This window comes from Schistocerca americana, chromosome X (genome assembly GCF_021461395.2).
Source record: "Schistocerca americana isolate TAMUIC-IGC-003095 chromosome X, iqSchAmer2.1, whole genome shotgun sequence".
Lineage (NCBI taxonomy): Eukaryota > Metazoa > Arthropoda > Insecta > Orthoptera > Acrididae > Schistocerca > Schistocerca americana.
In genome coordinates, this window is record NC_060130.1 from 593,869,860 (window position 1) to 593,891,204 (window position 21,345).

The following is a 21,345-nucleotide window of genomic DNA, read 5'->3' on the forward strand; positions in this document are numbered from 1 at the left end:
AAAAATGCTGCAGATTTCACTGCTGGGCCATCAACAAGTGTCAGGGTGCGAACCATTCAGCGAAACATTACCGATATGTGGTTTCAGAGCCGAAGGCCCACTCGTGTACCCTTGATGAGTGCACGATGTAATATTTCTGGCTTAGTCAGCCATCATATTAGGCTCCAAGAAGCTGTTCCCAGAGCAGTGGAGATGCAAGAAGTATATAGATGACGAAATGTGGTGTGAGGTACCTGTGACAGTTGTTAGATTCGGTACCATTCCCGTGAGAAAGACCGCCTGCATAATGCTACTGCTCTGTGATTGGCTGCTGTGATCGGAACAAGGGCGTCAAAACGTTAAAGTGTAGTTATTATTATCAGTTAAACTACTCAATGGAATGACTTCACTTTTTAATATAAATATCTCTCAACAGCTGACTATCAGTCAGTCATTTTAGAATTATTAAAAACACTTTAAATCAAAAACAAAAGACTGGCGAAATTACAGACGAAGCACTTCGGAATCGTTCGGGTCACGCCTTTTTTGGTACGGCCCGCGAAGTGTTTCGGGCTGTTCGTCACTCTGGATTAGGCAGTCGAGAAGAACAGACATGTTGTCTGTCGTAGGATGTGTTTCCAATTTTTATTTAAGTTCCTGTTCGTCACTCTAGATTAGGCAGTCGAGATGTACAGTCTGTTGTCTGTGGCAGGATGTGTTTGCCAGTATTCAGTATTAAAAGATTCATCCCGGTAGTCATGAGGCACAGGCACGTGCCACAAATAGTGTAAAGATACATTTTCGTAAACATTGTGTTTGATCATGTACTTTGCTGTATCAGAAGGTGTTGTATTAAGGTCATGTAGTCTTCTCGTGTGGCTATATTAAAATACGCGAGTGGCATCCCAAAGAAGTGATACATTATTTCAGAACAGAACCTCGCTAAAATCAGTTTCAGCCTCAAGATACAGAACCTACGACCTGCGTGCTGTTTTCTGCGCTGGGGACGTTAACTTGAAGGCAGCAGGTTAGTGAACTATAACAGAACCTTCGTATTCGACACAGTGCAGTTCAAATGGTTCAAATGGCTCTGAGCACTATGGGACTCAACTGCTGAGGTCATTAGTCCCCTAGAACTTAGAACTAGTTAAACCTAACGAACCTAAGGACATCACAAACATCCATGCCCGAGGCAGGATTCGAACCTACGACCGTAGCGGTCTTGCGGTTCCAGACTGCAGCGCCTTTAACCGCACGGCCACTTCGGCCGGCGACACAGTGCAGTGGAAACAACTAGGCGCCTCACGTGTACTGCTTGCACAGAACAAATGTGCTCAGTGATACGTCATCTGCAGTAATGCAGAGGAGGTAAAGGAGGTTGATCGTTATTAACACCAACAATCAATTCGTTCTTCCTTGCCGAACGGTGTGGCCGAGCGGTTCTAGACGCTTCAGTCTGGAACCGCGCGACCGCTAAGGTCGGAGGTTCGAATCCTGCCTCGGGCATGGATGTGTGTGATGTCCTTAGGTTAGTTAGGTTTAAGTAGTTCTATGTTCTAGGGGACTGATGACCTCAGATGTTAAGTCCCTTAGTGATCAGAGCCATTTGAACCATTCTTCCTTTCTTGCCGTAACGACACAAAGCTTTACGCCTCGCCTGGGCCCGTCGACACAGACATTGGACTATTGATGACTGGAAACATGTTGCCTGGCCGGACGAGTCTCGTTTCAAATTATATCTAACGTATGGACGTGTACGGGTATGGAGACAACCTCAGGAATTTACGACCCTGCATGTCAGCAAGGGACTTTCCAAGCTGGTGGAGACTCTGCAATGGTACAGGGCGTTTGCAAATGGAGTGATATGGGACCCCTAATACGTCTATATATGACTCTGACAGGTGACACGTACGTAAGCGTGCTGTCTGATCACCTGTATCCATTCGTGTCCATTGTGCATTCCGACGGAGTTGGGTAATTGGAGCAGGACAAAGCGACGCCCCACACGTCCAGAATTGCTACAGAGTAGCTCCAGGAACACTCTTCTGAGTTTAAACTCTTCCACTGCCCACCAAACTTCCCGGACATGAACATTATTCAACATACCTGGGAAGTCTTGTGACGTGCTGTTCAGAAGAGATCTCCACCCCCTCGTACTCTTACGGATTTATGGACAGCCCTGCAGCATTCATGGTGTCAGTTCTCTCCATCACTACTTCAGGCATTAGTCGAGTCCATGCCACGTCGTGATGCGGCACTGCTGGGTGCTCGCGGGGGCCCTACACGATATTAGCCAGGTGTACCAGTCTCTCTGGATCTTCAGTGTATGTTGGCAGCAATAGAACCATTCTGCAGTCAGCTTCAAATACCGGATCTCAAAATTTTCTCAACACTGTTACTCGAAAACAACTTCGCCTTACCTCCAGGGAATTCCACTTGAGTTCCCGAAGCATCTCCATAACACGTGCGTGTTGTTCGAGCATACTGGTAACAAATATAGCAGCCCGCCTCTGAATTGCTTCGATGTCATCCTTTTATCCTAACAGGAGCGGATCCCAAACACCGGAACAGTACTGAAGAATATGTCTCACTAGAGTCCTATATGCGGTCTACTTTAGTGGTGAACCACAGAACTCCAAAATTCTCCCAATAAATGGAAGTTGACCATTCATCTTCCCTGCCACAGTCCTCACATGCTCGTTCCATTTCATATCGATTTGCAACGCTACGTCGAGATATTTTAATGACGTGACTGTGTCAGGCACGACACTACTAATGCTGTATCTGAATATTACGGCTTTGTTTTCCCTCCTCATCCGCATTAACCTACATTTTTTCTACATCTAGAGCCACGCGGAGTGGCCACGCGGTTTGTGGCGTCATGTCACGGATTGCGCAGCCCCTCCCGCCGGAGGTTCGAGTCCTACCTCGGGCATGGGTGTGTGTGCTGTTCTTAGAATAAGTTAGTTGAAGTAGTGAGTAAGTATAGGGACCGATGACCTCAGCAGTTTAGTCCCTTAGGGTTTCACACACTTCTTTTTTTCTACATCCAGAACTAGCTGCCATTCATCACATTAACTAGAAATTTTGTCTGAGGGTGATGAGAACCAACCAAGTGCACGTGAAACTAAAGTAGTAAGTTACTAAGAGAAAAGAAAATTGGTAACGTCCAGTTGAGGGTACAGAGCTAAAGGAGCAAATTTCTACAGGAGTAAATTATTCATTTGCTCCTAAAGTAAATTTATTTACTCCATGATTGGCAGAGAGCACATTCAGAGAGTACGCTACTACTTAAGTAAATTAAGGAGGAAATAAGACCAAAATTTACTCCTAAGCAATAGTAGGAGTAAAGTTTGAGAGTAAGGTGTGTTCTTCGGTTTCTGAAGGTTAAATAGCGAATTCTGTGCACTAACTGGAGTGCAAAGAATATATGGGGATGGAGAAATTGGTAGATATCCCACAAATGAGGGTTTTAATGGAGAGAAGAGACCAGTTTGCGTTGTGTAGCGGCACGTTTCCAAAGAGCGGTTTAGATTTCGTAAGAAAGCTTTTGAGTCGCTGCTTGATATGCTTTTTTGCATCCTCCTACAGCCACTCAATTTTGACACCTTCCCGTACACCACAGCTTCATCAATAAACAACCGCACATTGCTGCCCATCGTGTCCAACAGATCATTCATGTAACAAAAAATAATAGCAGTCCTATCACACTTCCCTGGGTCACTCCTCGCGATAAACTTGTCTCTGATTAACACTGGCCGTCGAGGTCAACATACTGCATTCTATTACTTAAGAAATATTCGAGCCACTCATATATCTGGGCAATAGGGCACAGTGTCAAATGCTTTTCAGAAATTTAGAAATATGGAATTTGCTTGTCGCCCTTCATCAATGGTCGACAGTATATTATGTGAGAAAAGGGCAAGCTGAGTTTTGCACGAGCGATGCCATCGAACGGTGCTGTTTCGTGGACATAAGCCTCTCGGTCTCAAGGAAGTTTATTACATTCGAACTGAGAATATGTTCATAGATTCTGCAGCAAACCGATGTCAGGGATATTGGTGTGTAATTTTCCCGGTGCGTTCTTTTGCCTTTCTTATACACAGGAGTCACCTGTGCTTTTATCCAGTCACTTGGGACTTTGCACTGGGCGCGAGATTCGCAATAAACGCAAGTTAGGTAAGGGGCCAGTGTCTAACATTCTGCGTGGTGTCTGTTGTTCTATGTCGTGTCTCCCTACCACTTTCGCGCAACGACGCTCTGAGCGTGTTTTTTAGGGAATTGATTAGTTTGAACCAGGGACCTGTTGCTGGTAAGGAGACGCCAGACCACACATGACATGTAGAGTTCACAAGAGTTCAGTGAGACTAGCGATGATATAACCAAATACTTAATGATTTCAGCGCCAGCTCTACTGCACTCCCTGTAAAAGAATCTTAATACTAACTAAATTTAGTGGAAGGGGTTCAAAGCTTTCCTATTTTTAGTTAGCTGGTAAAATAACGTCGAAAAAGCAGTTAAGTTTACCATTGGAAATTTTATTCTACTCACAAAACATTGTTTATAAATTGCACTATTGATAAAAGGAAATATTTTAATACAGGATGATAAAAAGCAACTGCGTTCAACAAAAATGTGAACGAATATTCCCTGAGTGGGTTTCCAAGTTCTACAATGGATCGAAGGATGACCTATGCCATATCACATCTATAATCTAGGTTTAAATTAAGTTTCACAAAAGAGAAAACTATCAAAATGGTCTAAAGTGACCCTCAATTATCTATAATTACTTATCTGTCTTGTCGTAAATTACAGTGGCTGATGTGGCTTCTTAATAATTGTATAACAGAAAAATCATCGCTTTTCAGATTTTTGCTTCAAGTGGCAAATGTGAACACCATGAGATTTAATTGACGATCGACACTAGTATTACGTAAAAAGGGGATGTAACAGATGAGACTTCTGCAGTTCTGAGTGAAGCTTTATGCGCGCTTATGCGGCATCGCGTGCGTTCATTACCTTGTCGGTGGTTAGTCAGCGTCAGGGAGCGGCGGTCGGCACAGCTCCACGCATATCGCCGTCTCGGAAGCCACTCTGTCTTAACTTCTCCTTACTACAATTTACTGAAGTTGGTTTAAAAAAAAAACTATCTGGCTGTGTTTTCATCTGACCAATCAGGGTCTCAATGTTAACCGTAAGCCCCGCCTACAAAAATTCTGTCTATCCAATGAGAAACGTTATACTTTTCGTGGTGGGGCAATGTTTTTAAAGTTTGCAACGTAACAGAGACGCGACAAAATCTCACGCTAAAACTTGCGGCTGGTGTGGCCCTTTTAGTGTTATCGTAAGATCTATACTGTTCTTCTGGAGGGCTCTATCTTTTAACATGGGCTGGGGGGTAGTCCTGGCGGTTACTTTTCGTGGTGGGGCAATGTTTTTAACGTTTGCAACGTAACAGAGACGCGAAAAAGTCTCACGCTAAAACTTGCGGCTGGCCCTTTTTGTGTTATCGTAAGATCTATACTGTTCTTCTGGAGGGCTCTAGCTTTTAACATGGGCTGTGGGGGGGGGGGGGGGTGGGGGGGTCCTGGTGGTTAGCTGGCGACGTGGGTGTCCGTCCCTTATCGTAGGGCCTTCTAGCTTAACACGGTTCTGCTCTCGGCTTCTGTTCTCGTTTCTCCCCTCGGCACTGGGTCTGTCTCACGGTGGGAAGGTATGACATGCATTTAGGCTTTCTTGTGTTAGTCTGTGGTATTCCATTTGCTCACTCGTTACTCGTATTACTTTGGTTAATTTAATGTCACGATTTATTCGGAGCTATGTGACATACTACTGGATTTGCTTATCATGTCAGGGTTTTCATGGAAGATGTTGGATTTGCCTGACACCTTACAAGTGCCGTAGAGTACTCTTTGTAAAACCGAACTGGGATTCCATACGGACCTGGCGACTAATTTGTTTTCAACTCTTTCAGTTGTTTCTCCACGCCAGGGATGCTCATTACTATGTCGTCCACACGGGGGTCTGTTCGCTGGTCAGACGACGGTATATTAGTACGATTGTCCTGCGTGAACGATTCCTCAAACGCGAAATTTAAAACTTCGGCGTTGTTAACAATGTAATTTGTACTGCAAACATCTGCAGCCATTCTTCCTCAGTTGCACTCAATTTCATTTATCATGTACGTAAGAACAAATGTTATCTGGGTGGGGATCTAAAAGAGGGAGCGGGGAGCGCCATAGGGGTCATGAACCCTCTACATCCACAATCATACTCTGCAAACCACAGTAAAGTGCATGCCAAAGGGTACGTCCTATTGTGCATCTTATTAGGGCCTTTTCCCGCTCCATTCACGTATGGAGCGCTAGAAGAATAATTGCTTAAGTACCTTAGTGCGCTGTAATCAGTTTAATCTTGTCTTCGTGACACCTATGGGAGCAGTACATTGGGGGTTGTAATATACTCCAAAATTCATCACCTAAAATTGGTTCTACAAGCCTTCTAAGTAGATTTTCACGGGATAGTTTGCGTATATCTTCAAGCGAGCGCCAGTTCAGTTCTTCCAGCGTCTTCGTGTCACTCTCCCACGGTACTAAAAAACCTTTGACCATTCGCCACGCGGGATTAGCCGAGCGGTCTGAGGCGCTGCAGTCATGGACTGTGCGGCTGCTCCCGGCGGACGCTCGAGTCCTCCCTCAGGCATGGGTGTGTGTGTTTGTCCTTAGGATAATTTAGGTTAAGTAGTATGTAAGCTCAGGGACTGATGACCTTAGCAGTTAAGTCCCATAAGATTTCACACACATTTGAACATTTGAACCATTCGTGCTGACCTTTTTTTTATATCTGTTCACTATCCCCCTTTAGTTCTGTTCGGTACGGATCCCATACATTTGATCGATATTCTAGGATGGGTCGCACGAGTGTTTTGTATGCAGTCTCTTTTGTAGACTGATTTCACTTCTCTAGTTTTTTACAAGTGGACCGATGTCTACCCGTTGGGCCTATGTGATCGTTCCATTTCACACTCCCACAAATTATTACACCCAGTTATTTGTAGGAATTGACCGATTCCAACTGTGACTCGTTAGTATCATAGTCATAGCATACTACGTTTTTCCGTTTTGTGACGTGCACAATTTTATATTGTTAATATTGTCCGCAAGTTTATTAACATGTAAAATGAACATCAAGGGTCCCAACGCCCTTCCCTGGGGCACACACTGTCATCTGTGGATGAATTTCCATGCAAGATAGCTTGTTGTGTCTTCCCTACCAAGAAGTCCACAATCCAGTCAGCAATTTCTCTTGATACTCCAAACAATGGTACCTTTGATAATAAACAACATTTAATTAAAAGCGTTCATATCTTCTGCATACATTATGTCCCATTTATGAGGAGCGTTTTTAAGTAAGCACTGTTTGGAAATAAAAATCAAACAAGAAGACTTTTCCTAGCAATTGTATTTTTACATGAAAGGCTGTACTTTAATCTACTTTTCTACATAATTCCCGCCAATATTAAGGCACTAACTGTATCGTACAATGAGCTTTGAATACCATCCTCGTAGGAATCTGCTTCCTAAGCATAACTTTTGATAATTTAAACGTTCTGTAACAACTGCATAAGGCATACTTCTTGACAGCATGAACGATTGGATTGTATGGAAATGGGTGAGAGCTCTTAAAGGTGGCTTTATGAATGTGAGTGATGAGGAACGAAGTGGGAGACTTCCATTCACTACTGACGATTTTGCGCAGAAAGTAGATGAAAAAGTGAGAGAGAACAGACGCTTTACGATTTAGACGTTATGTGAAGAGTTACCTCAAGTGCCAAGGAGAATGATTTATGCAATTGTTACAGAACTTTTAAATTCTCGAAAGTTATGCTCAGGCGGAAGATTTCTACGAGGATGGTATTTAAAGCTGATTGTGTGATATGGTAAGTGCCTTGATATTGGTGGAATATGTGGAAAAGTCGATTAAAGAACAGTAATACATGTTTTGTGCATAAAACCGCCTTTTCCTGCTGCCACAGCAGCAGGAAAAGGCGGTTATTTACAAAACAAGTATTTCTGTACTTGCTGCGGAGGATGGCCACCAAGCAAACTTGTTAACGAACAGGCTTTCGCGTAATAATAAAATTGCTAAGAAAATCTTACTTGTTTTATTTTTATTTCAAAGAGGTATTTACTTAAAAAACATACCTCGTATCCTACTCACACCAAATAACTTTCCATCCAGAAACAAACTAAAGAAGAGTGTTGAGCAAATATTGTTCAGTTACCAGGGGTACATTAAGATAATTGCCGGTCTTGTAACTTTGTTCATTACAAATACATAAACAGCAGTGCGTCTTTTTTCAAATAGTACCCTACAGTTTTTATACCGTAATCCAGTTTCTCTCCTTAAGAACTGTTCAAAAATATATCACAGCGTACCATTCAAATCAACAGGACATGATAAAAAACGTAGCGCAAAACTGACTTCAAGTTTTCCATACTAGCACACAGTGCCGGCACCCGGGTAACATTAGTTCGTCCACTTATTGAAGGTGATAGTAAACAAATGTAAACAGAAGGAAAATACACAACGGTCAATTAGTCATGAGTACCATCTCTACCCTCTCTTCTGTGGCGTACATTGTACTCACACAAACCTTCAACTGAAATCGGTTGACTGAATAACCGGTGTGCATTTTGTTTCTGTTTTCATTTGTTTACTGCCAACTCCATAAATTTGCTTGCGTTGATCCGGATGCCACGACCGTCAAGCGAATCAGGAATCCGTAGATTAAGGAGCTCCAGATTCAACGTTGTGTCCCATTGGATTGGCACATGAGGAGCCAACATTGTTCGCTCACCTGTTCAGGATCGTACAGTCATTTTACGTATCTTGAGTTAGAAAATGTAAGGCGCAAGGATGTGGCGACCTCATTGCCCAGTGCAAAACTCTTTAACATCTTCCTAGATGAAGTAACAAAAACATACAAGAGGCGAACCTATAGAACATAGCTCTATGCCGGGGCAAGTCACGGCGTGCCAACCTCCACGCGTAGCAAAAAATTACAACCAAAAGCAGACGGTATTCATTGTTCCGTACATCAAGAAGCACTTTGTGCTAAATTTCCAGGCATGGAGAGCATGAAGAAATTGATGGTATGAATAGCAAAATTTCTGAAATCGCACGCGTATTCCATACTCAATTGTAAGAGTTTTCATTCGAACTGAACGAAGAGTCTGGAGACTTTATAAATTACTATGCAGTACGTTGGTTAAGTCAAGGAGCATGCCTGGAACGATTTTCGACTTAAAACCGGCTATTGTTGAATTATTGAGGGAAAAAGACTGCAGTAACGAAAATTAGAACATTCGGAATGGATTGCAGACTTCGGATTTTAATTGGCTTGACTGCACGCTGACCACTGTAAGAAACTACAAGTTAACTTCTTTCTGTGTGATGGGGATGCAATTAAAAAGAAAACCGCGTTGTAGAAGGGACACGCTCTGACCAAGACAGTCCAGTGCCCTAAGCTGACTGGCGTTAAAGAAAACGTTGGGTTTGAAGGATGCATTGTGGCCTTACTAGAATTACATGGATAGTTTCCTAAACGTTTTGGACGCTGCCAATCTTACAGCTGTTTTCAAGTTGTTTTCGAGACCTGTTGCCTCTTCAGTTGAAAGTGCCCCCGTGCATGTGCCGACGTAACTGACTGACTCGCAAAGTAATTCCTGTTTTGAAGCCAAATGCTTTTAACGTTAAAACAGTGTAGGACGTCTACTTTGCTTTCCTCAGGTGGAGTTTCCACGTTTACATAATGAGGTTGCAAAAGTTTTACAATATTTCGATCAACAGATGTGTGTGAAAGGCGTTTTTTCGATTGTGAAACTAAATAAGTCACGGTTAAATTGCAACCTGAATCCCAAAATCTGTGAAATTGTCTGCTTCTATCCATATGCCCACAGTTTGTACCAGCCCACCAAATATAATTAAATAATACTGAAAATTTGTTTTGCTTGTGATCTATGTTGTTGCGAAATGTGAAATGTAGAAACAACTCATACGCAGTGCGACTGCACTGCTTTTCAACTGCGCCGAGTTCGCAGTTTCTCCCTCTCCCCCCACCGCGGTCAGAGAGCGTAGCGTCGTGGTGGGGGAAATTGCCAGTTGAGCCGAATTCTTGGCCATCCCTGCTCTATGCAGATGATGTAGTATTTGTGGCTGACACCAGGCTCTAGTGGAATGGTATGAAGAACTGAAGCGGGAGGGGATAATACTGAATGCAGATAAAAGCAAAGTATTGTGGGTTTCAAAACAGAACAGACAGGAAGAAGAACTCAGTGTTCTGTATAAAGGAAAGCCTCTTGTAAAAGAAGGCACTTTTGAAAATTATTTCGAAATAAATAACATGGGTTCAGCTGTATTAGATATAGATGTTCTACGTGTTGGTAACATATGGAAATTTTTGCTGGGCCGGGACCCGAACCCAGAATTCCCACTCGCGAAAAGTGGCAAATCCCGGTTCGGGTCCTGGTCCGGCACAGATTTTCGTATATCACCAATAAGTAGGGCATCTACATCTAATACAGCTGAAGCCAAGTTCTTTGCATACTGCGAATTTATTTCGAAGTATAAAGTATGTTGTCAACAATATCTGTTCATCCAGATGCGCAAGTAAACTTTCGAATATCTTGACATCACACTAAGTAGTGATGGAAGAATAGTATTCACCAATTATTGTGTTGCCATTTGCAAGGTAATGAGTAGGAACAACCTCTTTTACACTTTGGTGCATTGTTATCAACATCCAGAACTAAGAAAGCAATCTCAGAGTACTACCAGGTGAACAACATAATAATGGTGAAGAATCATATAAGTATGAAAACTAAAATGCAAATTTAGAACGCAATTGAGCGACTAATTACAGCGTATGGTGTGGAGAGTTTCCTACTACAAGAAAAACACCTAAGCAAGATTACTGCCAGCAAATGAAGTTCGTGAGGACAGTTGTAGGAAAGATTAGAAGAGAGAGAGAGTTAGAAATGAAAGAATTCGATAAGACACTGGGCAGAAGAAAGCAATGAGTATGGTGGTTGAGAATCGTCAGTTGAAATGGTACGGGCTCGTCAAGAGAATGAGAGAGGAAAGAAAAGCTAAACAACTTTTTGTAATACGTGTAGAGGAGGGACCGGACGACGAAGGCCCTGCGTCACATGGGAGGGCAGGTTCGAGATACTGGGACAAAGGCGTGGAAAAAGAATCGTGCAAATGAAGACATTATGCAAGAATAGTGTGGAATAGAAGAAACAGGGCGAGGCTATCCCCAAGCTCGAAAGCGTAAGGGAATTCAAGAAGAAGAAGAAGAAGGAGAAGAGTTAGGAAACAATCATGTTTTCAGTAAGACAAGAATCCACACGAGCAGCGCAACGCCGGCCGGTGTGGCCGAGCGGTTCTAGGCGCTTCAGTCTGGAACCGCGCGACCGCTACGGTCGCAGGTTCGAATCCTGCCTCGGGCATGGATGTGTGTGATGTCCGTAGGTTAGTTAGGTTTAAGTAGTTCTAAGTTCTAGGGGACTGATGACCTCAGATGTTAAGTCCCATAGTGCTCAGAGCCATTTGAACCATTTTTGAGCAGCGCAGCGACGCCTGGAGCACTACGGAATGTCAGCATGGCGACAATATTATTATTTCCAGAATGAGATTTTCGCTCTGCAGCGGAGTGTGCGCTGATATGAAACTTCCTGGCAGATTAAAACTGTGTGCCCGACCGAGACTCGAACTCGGGACCTTTGCCTTTCGCGGGCAAGTGCTCTACCATCTGAGCTACCGAAGCACGACTCACGCCCGGTCCTCACAGCTTTACTTCTGCCAGTATCTCGTCTCCTACCTTCCAAACTTTACAGAAGCTCTCTTGCGAACCTTGCAGAACTAGCACTCCTGAAAGAAAAGATACTGCGGAGACATGGCTTACCCACAGCCTGGGAGATGTTTCCAGAATGAGATTTTCACTCTGCAGCGGAGTGTGCGCTGATATGAAACTTCCTGGCAGATTAAAACTGTGTGTCCGACCGAGACTCGAACTCTGGACCTTTGCCTTTCGCGGGCAAGTGCTCCACCATCTGAGCTACCGAAGCACGACTCACGCGCACAGCCTGGGGGATGTTTCCAGAATGAACTCGGGACCTTGCCTTTCGCGGGCAAGTGCTCTACCATCTGAGCCACCGAAGCACGACTTACGCCGTTTCCTCACAGCTTTACTTCTGCCAGTAAAGTTTGGAAGGTAGGAGACGAGATACTGGCAGAAGTAAAGCTGTGAGGAGCGGGCGTGACTCGTGGTTCGGTAGCTCAGATGGTAGAGCACTTGTCCGCGAAAGGCAAAAGTTCCGAGTTCGAGTCTCGGTCGGGCACACAGTTTTAATCTGCTAGGAAGTTTAATATTTCTATCGTTGCGGCTTCCCTTGACGTAGCAGCAGAAAGAGAGGCGCGCCGACAATGGTGCAGCCAATAACAACGATAGACACAGGAGTGGCACCACTTCGTCTTTTCAAGGGAGTCCCAGTTTTGTGTACACCATCACGATGGATGTATCCATGTGTGGAGGCTCCAAGCGAAATAAACGTTGCCAGTTTGCAAGAAATGTATTCGCAATTGCGAATACGATGAGATTCCACCTGTACAATTTATTGGCCTCAAATGAAAATTTATGCCTGACTGGAACCCGATCCTCGGATTTCTCGCTTTACGCGAGTGTTCGCCCTAACGACTTTGGCTGTCTGAGCACTCTTTCAGGACTGACCTAAGCCTCCACCGTGTGTCCATGTCCTGTACTCATACAGTTGTTGTGATACACGCATATCTGAAGGACATTGCATAGTAAATGGCTAAACACAGACACTGCAAATAGTATTTACACGCCTAGGCAAAGGTCTTGACAATAACAAGTAAGTCTCTTCCTGTGCGGAAATGTCAGCGATTGTGCGAGAGCAGGACGTGGACACACGGTAACATATAGTGTGTACATGGGCAGGGAAGGGGGAAGAAGGTAGTTGGATCCGGCTCGCGACGAAATGTACGAGAGGTCGAGCGGTCAGGACTTATAAGTGGGCATCCAGGGCTGCCGTTAAATGACAAACAGGAAATAAGAAAAATAAAGAGAATACATCTCAATGTACGGTGTACAAGGGGCGCGCCTTGGGTCGGAAGTTACCGGGTTTAGGCCAGTCTTGGAAGTCGAACAGCTAAATAAGTGGACAACGGATGGGAGGCGATTCATGTTAACTGACGTTGGTGACCGGTCATGGAACACAGAGCCAGGGGCTCTGCCTCCCAAGAAAAACGTCTGGTCTGCTCGAGTTCTGGATCACAAGAGAGGGAGGGAACTGTGTTCTACACTGCGGAATACTCCAGCGTCCACACACGTGACCCGTATCCCACGCGCGTTATTGGCTAAAAAATGGCTCTGAGCACTATGGGACTTAACATCTGTGGTCATCAGTCCCCTAGAACTTAGAACTACTTAAACCTAACTAACCCAAGGACATCACACACATCCATGCACGACGCAAGATTCGAATCTGCGACCGTAGCGGTCACGCGGTTCCAGACTGAAGCGCCTAGAACCTCACGGCCACACCGGCCGGCCTATTGGCTAAAACCAATGACGTGAATCCGCTAGCAGTTCAGCAGAGGTCTCAGGGCGTCTCTTGTCAGCAGCTTTAACTGCACAGAACTGCCTCGGTTCTGAAAGACAGGCAACTTGTGTCACATATTCACACTGTAAGTTGCTCTGGGAGTAAACTTGTTAAGATTTGACTGAGCCTTAGGAATAATTTTTTAAACCAATTCCCTGTAATATTCCTTGATTGGCTGCCACCCTGTGCATTCCTTCCCCCTTCCAGAGGAGTGCTGACTCACGATGTTTACAAAAGGGCGTCAGTCACTCTCCAGAAAGACGGTGTGCCTTAATACTGTGGGAAGAATCTGTTACAATATTTCATTTAATGTAAGTGGGAGGGGACTTACATGTAGTCAAGTTTATCAAATTTCGTGTGATAAGAAAATAGTAAAATATTAGCTGTTCAAATTTTGCGCACAAATACAATAACTCCTGTAATAATTGAGATCATCACTGCCCATATAATCAAGTCTTAAAATAAACGAAGATAATCATGCCAGATTACGTACATTCGAAAAAGAGTAATAACCGAAGTAAAATCTTGCTACGCCATCCGACTATTTTTGCACGTAGTAGCTGCACAAATTCCGCAGGTTACGAAACATTAACACATTTCAGTAAAATGATGGATTCACCTACAAAGTCCAAGAGATGGGGTACCATAAAGCACATAAAAATCTTTAACCACATTAACTCATGTTAGAATAAAAGGTACAAAACCTTTTCTTATACCGACAAAATACTGTAAATACGGATGAAATCAGGAGATATCAAAGGCTACACATCAAAACTCATGCATTTCTAATATCAACATTCTCTCTACTCAGTTTAAAATACCTTATATCACCTCGTAGAGTAACAGTCCTTCAAATTATGGCATATTGAAATACTGAGGACTATATCGCAAAAACAGTGAAATATTACACACAGATCAAAGTTACTCAGTTGTCTCACCTGGAAAAATTGTGGTATAAAGCAGCCAGAGCATCTGATAAACCATCACTGTCTCAATTTGCATACATCATTGGAAATGACCAATAAGGCCAAATTGTGCTGAAAATCTCAGGAAACCTAAAGAAAAGAATTACCTATTCACTTAAAAAAATATTTTAAATTACCTCATGGTGTAATAGTCCTTATGCACATCACTTAATTTGTCATGTAAATTAATTACACTCCTGGAAATTGAAATAAGAACACCGTGAATTCATTGTCCCAGGAAGGGGAAACTTTATTGACACATTCCTGGGGTCAGATACATCACATGATCACACTGACAGAACCACAGGCACATAGGCACAGGCAACAGAGCATGCACAATGTCGGCACTAGTACAGTGTATATTCACCTTTCGCAGCAATGCAGGCTGCTATTCTCCCATGGAGACGATCGTAGAGATGCTGGATGTAGTCCTGTGGAACGGCTTGCCATGCCATTTCCACCTGGCGCCTCAGTTGGACCAGCGTTCGTGCTGGACGTGCAGACCGCGTGAGACGACGCTTCATCCAGTCCCAAACATGCTCAATGGGGGACAGATCCGGAGATCTTGCTGGCCAGGGTAGTTGACTTACACCTTCTAGAGCACGTTGGGTGGCACGGGATACATGCGGACGTGCATTGTCCTGTTGGAACAGCAAGTTCCCTTGCCGGTCTAGGAATGGTAGAACGATGGGTTCGATGACGGTTTGGATGTACCGTGCACTATTCAGTGTCCCCTCGACGATCACCAGTGGTGTACGGCCAGTGTAGGAGATCGCTCCCCACACCATGATGCTGGGTGTTGGCCCTGTGTGCCTCGGTCGTATGCAGTCCTGATTGTGGTGCTCACCTGCACGGCGCCAAACACGCATACGACCATCATTGGCACCAAGGCAGAAGCGACTCTCATCGCTGAAGACGACACGTCTGCATTCGTCCCTCCATTCACGCCTGTCGCGACACCACTGGAGGCGGGCTGTACGATGTTGGGGCGTGAGCGGAAGACGGCCTAACGGTGTGCGGGACCGTAGCCCAGCTTCATGGAGACGGTTGCGAATGGTCCTCGCCGATACCTCAGGAGCAACAGTGTCCATAATTTGCTGGGAAGTGGCGGTGCGGTCCCCTACGGCACTGCGTAGGATCCTACGGTCTTGGCGTGCATCCGTGCGTCGCTGCGGTCCGGTCCCAGGTCGACGGGCACGTGCACCTTCCGCCGACCACTGGCGACAACATCGATGTACTGTGGAGACCTCATGCCCCACGTGTTGAGCAATTCGGCGGTACGTCCACCCGGCCTCCCGCATGCCCACTATACGCCCTCGCTCAAAGTCCGTCAACTGCACATACGGTTCACGTCCACGCTGTCGCGGCATGCTACCAGTGTTAAAGACTGCGATGGAGCTCCGTATGCCACGGCAAACTGGCTGACACTGACGGCGGCGGTGCACAAATGCTGCGCAGCTAGCGCCATTCGACGGCCAACACCGCGGTTCCTGGTGTGTCCGCTGTGCCGTGCGTGTGATCATTGTTTGTACAGCCCTCTCGCAGTGTCCGGAGCAAATATGGTGGGTCTGACACACCGGTGTCAATGTGTTCTTTTTTCCATTTCCAGGAGTGTAGTTAAAAGAGAGGGAAATGAACATTAAAAAGGATTAAATGTGACCAAGTTGTGGTCTGAATGGTTAAGAACGTCCCAGTCATCACACAGACTTAATATTTTTCCCAGTAGTATCACTAAACCACAATGTTTTACAAGCCTGTTACAGAAATCATTAAAAAACTATCTCTATAACGACAGTTACAACTAGAAAAACTGAAGGACAGGACCAAACGGCACTCGTTTGATTGTCAATAGAAAATGAGGATCGGTTACAACTTAACTTTTTCCTCTAAAACAGTAAAGTTAAAGAAAAATATCTGTGCTGTCAACTGTTCTTAGAGTTTACTGTTTGCAGATTATCTGGGGACTGACATATGGTATAAAATAAGCTTGTAAAACAAACTTGTAGACATGGAGAAACACACAGGCAAAACTCTAGAAGAGATAATTAAAATGTGTGTCCAAAGTGACAGAACAGCTATCAATGTCCTCGTCCTATTCATAAAATTCACATAAAGAAAGATAAAGAATGCACTGAGTTTATAATCAGTCCATAAAATACGAAAATATTCACAGCTAGAATGTGGTTCTGGCGCGACAGGAACGCACGCACTATTTGTTAACAAACTTCCGACTGGCGGGAGAAGAGCACGTGGCTTGTCTGGCGGGGAAGGAGAGATAAGCATATGTGACGTCGACATACTTTAATGGCGCTTCTCTGTAGTAGGTGATGTAACCCACGTTTTGCAAGGCCAGATGGAGGGCGAGAGGGGTGAGAGGGTACTTTCAGCACTCGGCTCAACACACGTACACATCTTGAAGAAAATGTTTTTTAAAGCTCAAGCCGGCCAGAGTGGCCGAGCGGTTCTAGGCGCTACAGTCTGGAACCACGCGACCACTACGGTCGCAGGTTCGAATCCTGCCTCGGGCATGGATGTCTGTGATATCCTTAGGTTAGTTAGGTTTAAGTAGTTCTAAGTTCTAGGGGACTGATGACCTCAGCAGTTAAGTCCCATAGTGCTCAGAGCCATTTGAACCATTTTAAAGCACAACTGGTGGCGTGTACCGACGGTAAAGAAGAGATAAGCGTGTGTGACATTGACAAACTTTCTACATCTACATCTACATGATTACTCTGCAATTCACATTTAAGGGCCTGGCAGAGGGTTCATCGAACCACAATCATACTATGTCCCTACCATTCCACTCCCGAACAGCGCGCGGGAAAAACGAACACCTAAACCTTTCTGTTCGAGCTCTGAATTCTCTTATTTTATCTTGATGATCATTCCTACCTATGTGGGTTGGGCTCAACAAAATATTTTCGCATTCGGAAGAGGAAGTTGGCGACTGATATTTCGTAAATAGATCTCGCCGCAACGAAAAACGTCTTTGCTTTAATGACTTCCATCCCAACTCTCGTATCATATCTGCCACACTCTCTCCCCTATTACGTGATAATACAAAACGAGCTGCCCTTTTTTGCACCCTTTCGATGTCCTCCGTCAATCCCACCAGGTAAGGATCCCACACCGCGCAGCAATATTCTAACAGAGGACGAACGAGTGTAGTGTAAGCTGTCTCTTTAGTGGACTTGTTGCACATTCTAAGTGTCCTGCCAATGAAACGCAACCTTTGGCTCACCTTCCCCACAATTATTGTCTATGTGGTCTTTCCAACTGAAGTTGTTCGTAATTTTTACACCTAGGTACTTGGTTGAAATGACAGCCATGAGAATTGTACTATTTATCGAGTAATCGAATTCCAACGGATTTCTTTTGGAACTCATGTGGATCACCTGATACTTTTCGTTATTTAGCGTCAACTGCCACCTGCCACACCATACAGCAATCTTTTCTAAATCGCTTTGCAACTGATATTGGTCTTCGGATGACCTTACTAGACGGTAAATTACAGCATCATCTGCGAACAACCTAAGAGAACTGCTCAGATTGTCACCCAGGTCATTTATATAGATCAGGAACAGCAGAGGTTCAAAATGGCTCTGAGCACTATGCGACTTAACTTCTGAGGTCATCAGTCGCCTAGAACTTAGAACTAATTAAACCTAACTAACCTAAGGACGTCACACACATCCATGCCCGAGGCAGGATTCGAACCTGCGACCGTAGCGGTCGCTCGGCTCCAGACTGTAGCGCCTAGAACCGCACGGTCACTCCGGCCGGCCGAACAGCAGAGGTCCCAGGACGCTTCCCTGGGGTTGTTATATTTCCTGTATATATATATATATATGTTCCCTGATATCAATTCAGTTCTACTCGATGATTTGCCGTCTATTACTACGAACTGCGACCTTCCTGACAGGAAATCACGAATCCAGTCGCACAACTGTGACGATACCCCATAGGCCCGCAGCTTGATTAGAAGTCGCTTGTGAGGAACGGTGTCAAAAGCTTTCCGGAAATCTAGAAATACGGAATCAACTTCAGATCCCCTGTCGATAGCGGCCATTACTTCGTGCGAATAAAGAGCTAGCTGCGTTGCACAAGAACGATGTTTTCTGAAACCATACTGATTACGTATCAATAGATCGTTCCCTTCGAGGTGATTCATAATGTTTGAATACAGTATATGCCCCAAAACCCTACTGCAAACCGACGTCAATGATATAGGTCTATAGTTCGATGGATTACTCCTACTACCCTTCTTAAACACTGGTGTGATATGCGCAATTTTCCAATCTGCAGGTACAGATCTATCGGTGAGCGAGCGGTTGTATATGATTGCTAATTAGGGAGCTATTGTATCAGCGTAATCTGAAAGGAACCTAATCGGTATACAATCTGGACCTGAAGACTTGCCCGTATCAAGCGATTTGAGTTGCTTCGGAACCCCTAAGGTATCTACTTCTAAGAAACTCATGCTAGCAGCTGTTCGTGCTTCAAATTCTGGAATATTCCATTCGTCTTCCCTGGTGAAGGAATTTCGGAAAACTGCGTTCAATAACTCCGCTTTAGCGGCACAGTCGTCGGTAACAGTACCATCGGCACTGCGCAGCGAAGGTATTGACTGCGTCTTGCCGCTTGTGTACTTTACATACGACCAGAATTTCTTCGGATTTTCTACCAAATTTCGAGACAATGTTTCGTTGTGGAACCTATTAGAGGCATCTCGCATTGAAGTCCGTGCCAAATTTCGCGCGTCTGTAAATTTTAGCCAATCTTCGGGATTTCGCGTTCTTCTGAACTTCGCATGCTTTTTCCGTTGCCTATGCAACAGCGTTCGGACCTGTTTTGTGTACCATGGGGGATCAGTTCCATCTCTTACCAATTTATGAGGTATGAATCTCTCAATTGCTGTTGCTGCTATATCTCTGAATTTGAGCCTCATCTCGTCTACATTTGCATAGTCAGTTCGGAAGGAATGGAGATTGTCTCTTAGGAAGGCTTCTAGTGACACTTTATCCGCTTTTTTAAATAAAATTATTTTGCGTTTGTTTCTGGTGGATTTGAAGAAACGGTATTGAGCCTAGCTACAACGACATTGTGATCACTAATCCCTCTATCAATCATGATGCTCCCTATTAGCTCTGGATTGTTTGTGGCTAAGAGGTCAAGTGTGTTTTCGCAAAATGCCGGCCGGCGTGACCGTGCGGTTCTAGGCGCTTCAGTCTGGAACCGCGTAACCGCTACGGTCGCAGGTTCGAACCCTGCCTCGGGCATGGATGTGTGTGACGTCCTTAGGTTAGTTAGGTTTAAGTAGTTCTAAGGTCTAAGGGACTGATGACCTCAGAAGTTAAGTCCCATGGTGCTCAGAGCCATTTTTTTCGCAACCATTTACAATTCGCGTGGGTTCGCGGACTAACTGCTCGAAATAATTTTCGGAGAAAGCGTTTAAGACAATCTCGGCAGATGTTTCTGCCTACCACCGGTTTTGAACAAGTATTTTTGCCAACATATCGAGGGAAGGTTGAAGTCCCCACCAACTATAACCGTATGAGTGGGGTATTTATTTGTTACGAGACTCAAATTTTCTCTGAACTGTTCAGCAACTATATCATCGGAGTCTGGGGGTCGGTAGAAGGAGCCAATTATTAACTTAGTTCGGCTGTTAAGTATAACCTCCACCCATACCAATTCGCACGGAGTATCTACTTCGACTTCACTACAAGATAAACCACTACTGACAGACACAAACACTCCACCACCAATTCTGCCTAATCTATCTTTCCTGAACACCGTCTGAGACTTCGTAAAAATTTCTGCAGAACTTATTTCAGGCTTTAGCCAGCTTTCTGTGCCTATAACGATTTCAGCTTCTGTGCTTTCTATTAGCGCTTGAAGCTCAGGGGCTTTCCCAGCACAACTACAACAATTTACAACTACAATTCCGACTGTTCCTTGATCCAAGCACGTCCTGTATTTGCCATGCACCCTTTGAGATTGCAGCCCACCCCGTACTTTCCCGAGGACTTCTAACCTAAAAAACCGCCCAGTCGACGCCACACAGCCTCCGCTACCCGTGTAGCCGCCAGCTGAGTGTAGTGAACTCCTGACCTATTCAGCGGAACCCGAAACCTCACCACCCTATGGCGCAAGTCAAGGAATCTGCAGCCAACACGGTCGCAAAACCGTCTGAGCCTCTGATTTAGACCCTCCACCCGGCTCTGCACCAAAGGTCCGCAGTCGGTTTAGTCAACGATGCTGCAGATGGTGAGCTCTGCCTTCATCTCGTAAGCAAGACCGGCAGCCTTCACCAAATCAGATAGCCGCTGGAATCCAGAGAGAATTTCCTCAGATCCAAAGCGACACACGTCATTAGTGCCGACATGTGCCACCACCACCTGCAGCTGGCTGCACCCTGTGCTCTTCATGTAATCCGGAAGGACCCTTTCCACATCAGGAATGACTCCACCCGGAATGCACACGGAGTGCACACTGGATTTCTTCCCCACCTTAGCCGCCATATCCCTAAGGGGCCCCATTACGCGCCAAACATTGGAGCTCCCAACTACCAATAAGCCCACCCTCTGCGATTGCCCGAACCTTGAAGGCTGAGAATCATCCTCTGAAACAGGACAGGCTGCTGCATCTGGCTCAGCCAGAGACAGCACCTGAAACCTGTTTGTCAGACGCACCGGGCGCTTCTCTCTCAC

The 21,345-nt window shown here is 44.9% G+C and overlaps 1 protein-coding gene across 1 annotated transcript in view; it reads right to left on the bottom strand.

The window, feature by feature from the left end:
* The window catches only part of LOC124556118 (inactive hydroxysteroid dehydrogenase-like protein 1), a 168,369-nt gene extending 151,499 nt beyond the window's left edge, over nt 1–16,870 (bottom strand). Inside the window, exons 1-2 of the mRNA XM_047130138.1 lie at nt 16,804–16,870; nt 14,606–14,722 (exon numbers count right to left, since the gene is read on the bottom strand). Coding sequence (XP_046986094.1) covers nt 14,606–14,669 — 64 coding nt within the window. The 5' untranslated portion in view covers nt 14,670–14,722; nt 16,804–16,870. The remainder of the gene's footprint in view (nt 1–14,605; nt 14,723–16,803) is intronic.
* Nucleotides 16,871–21,345: the final 4,475 nt, after the last annotated feature.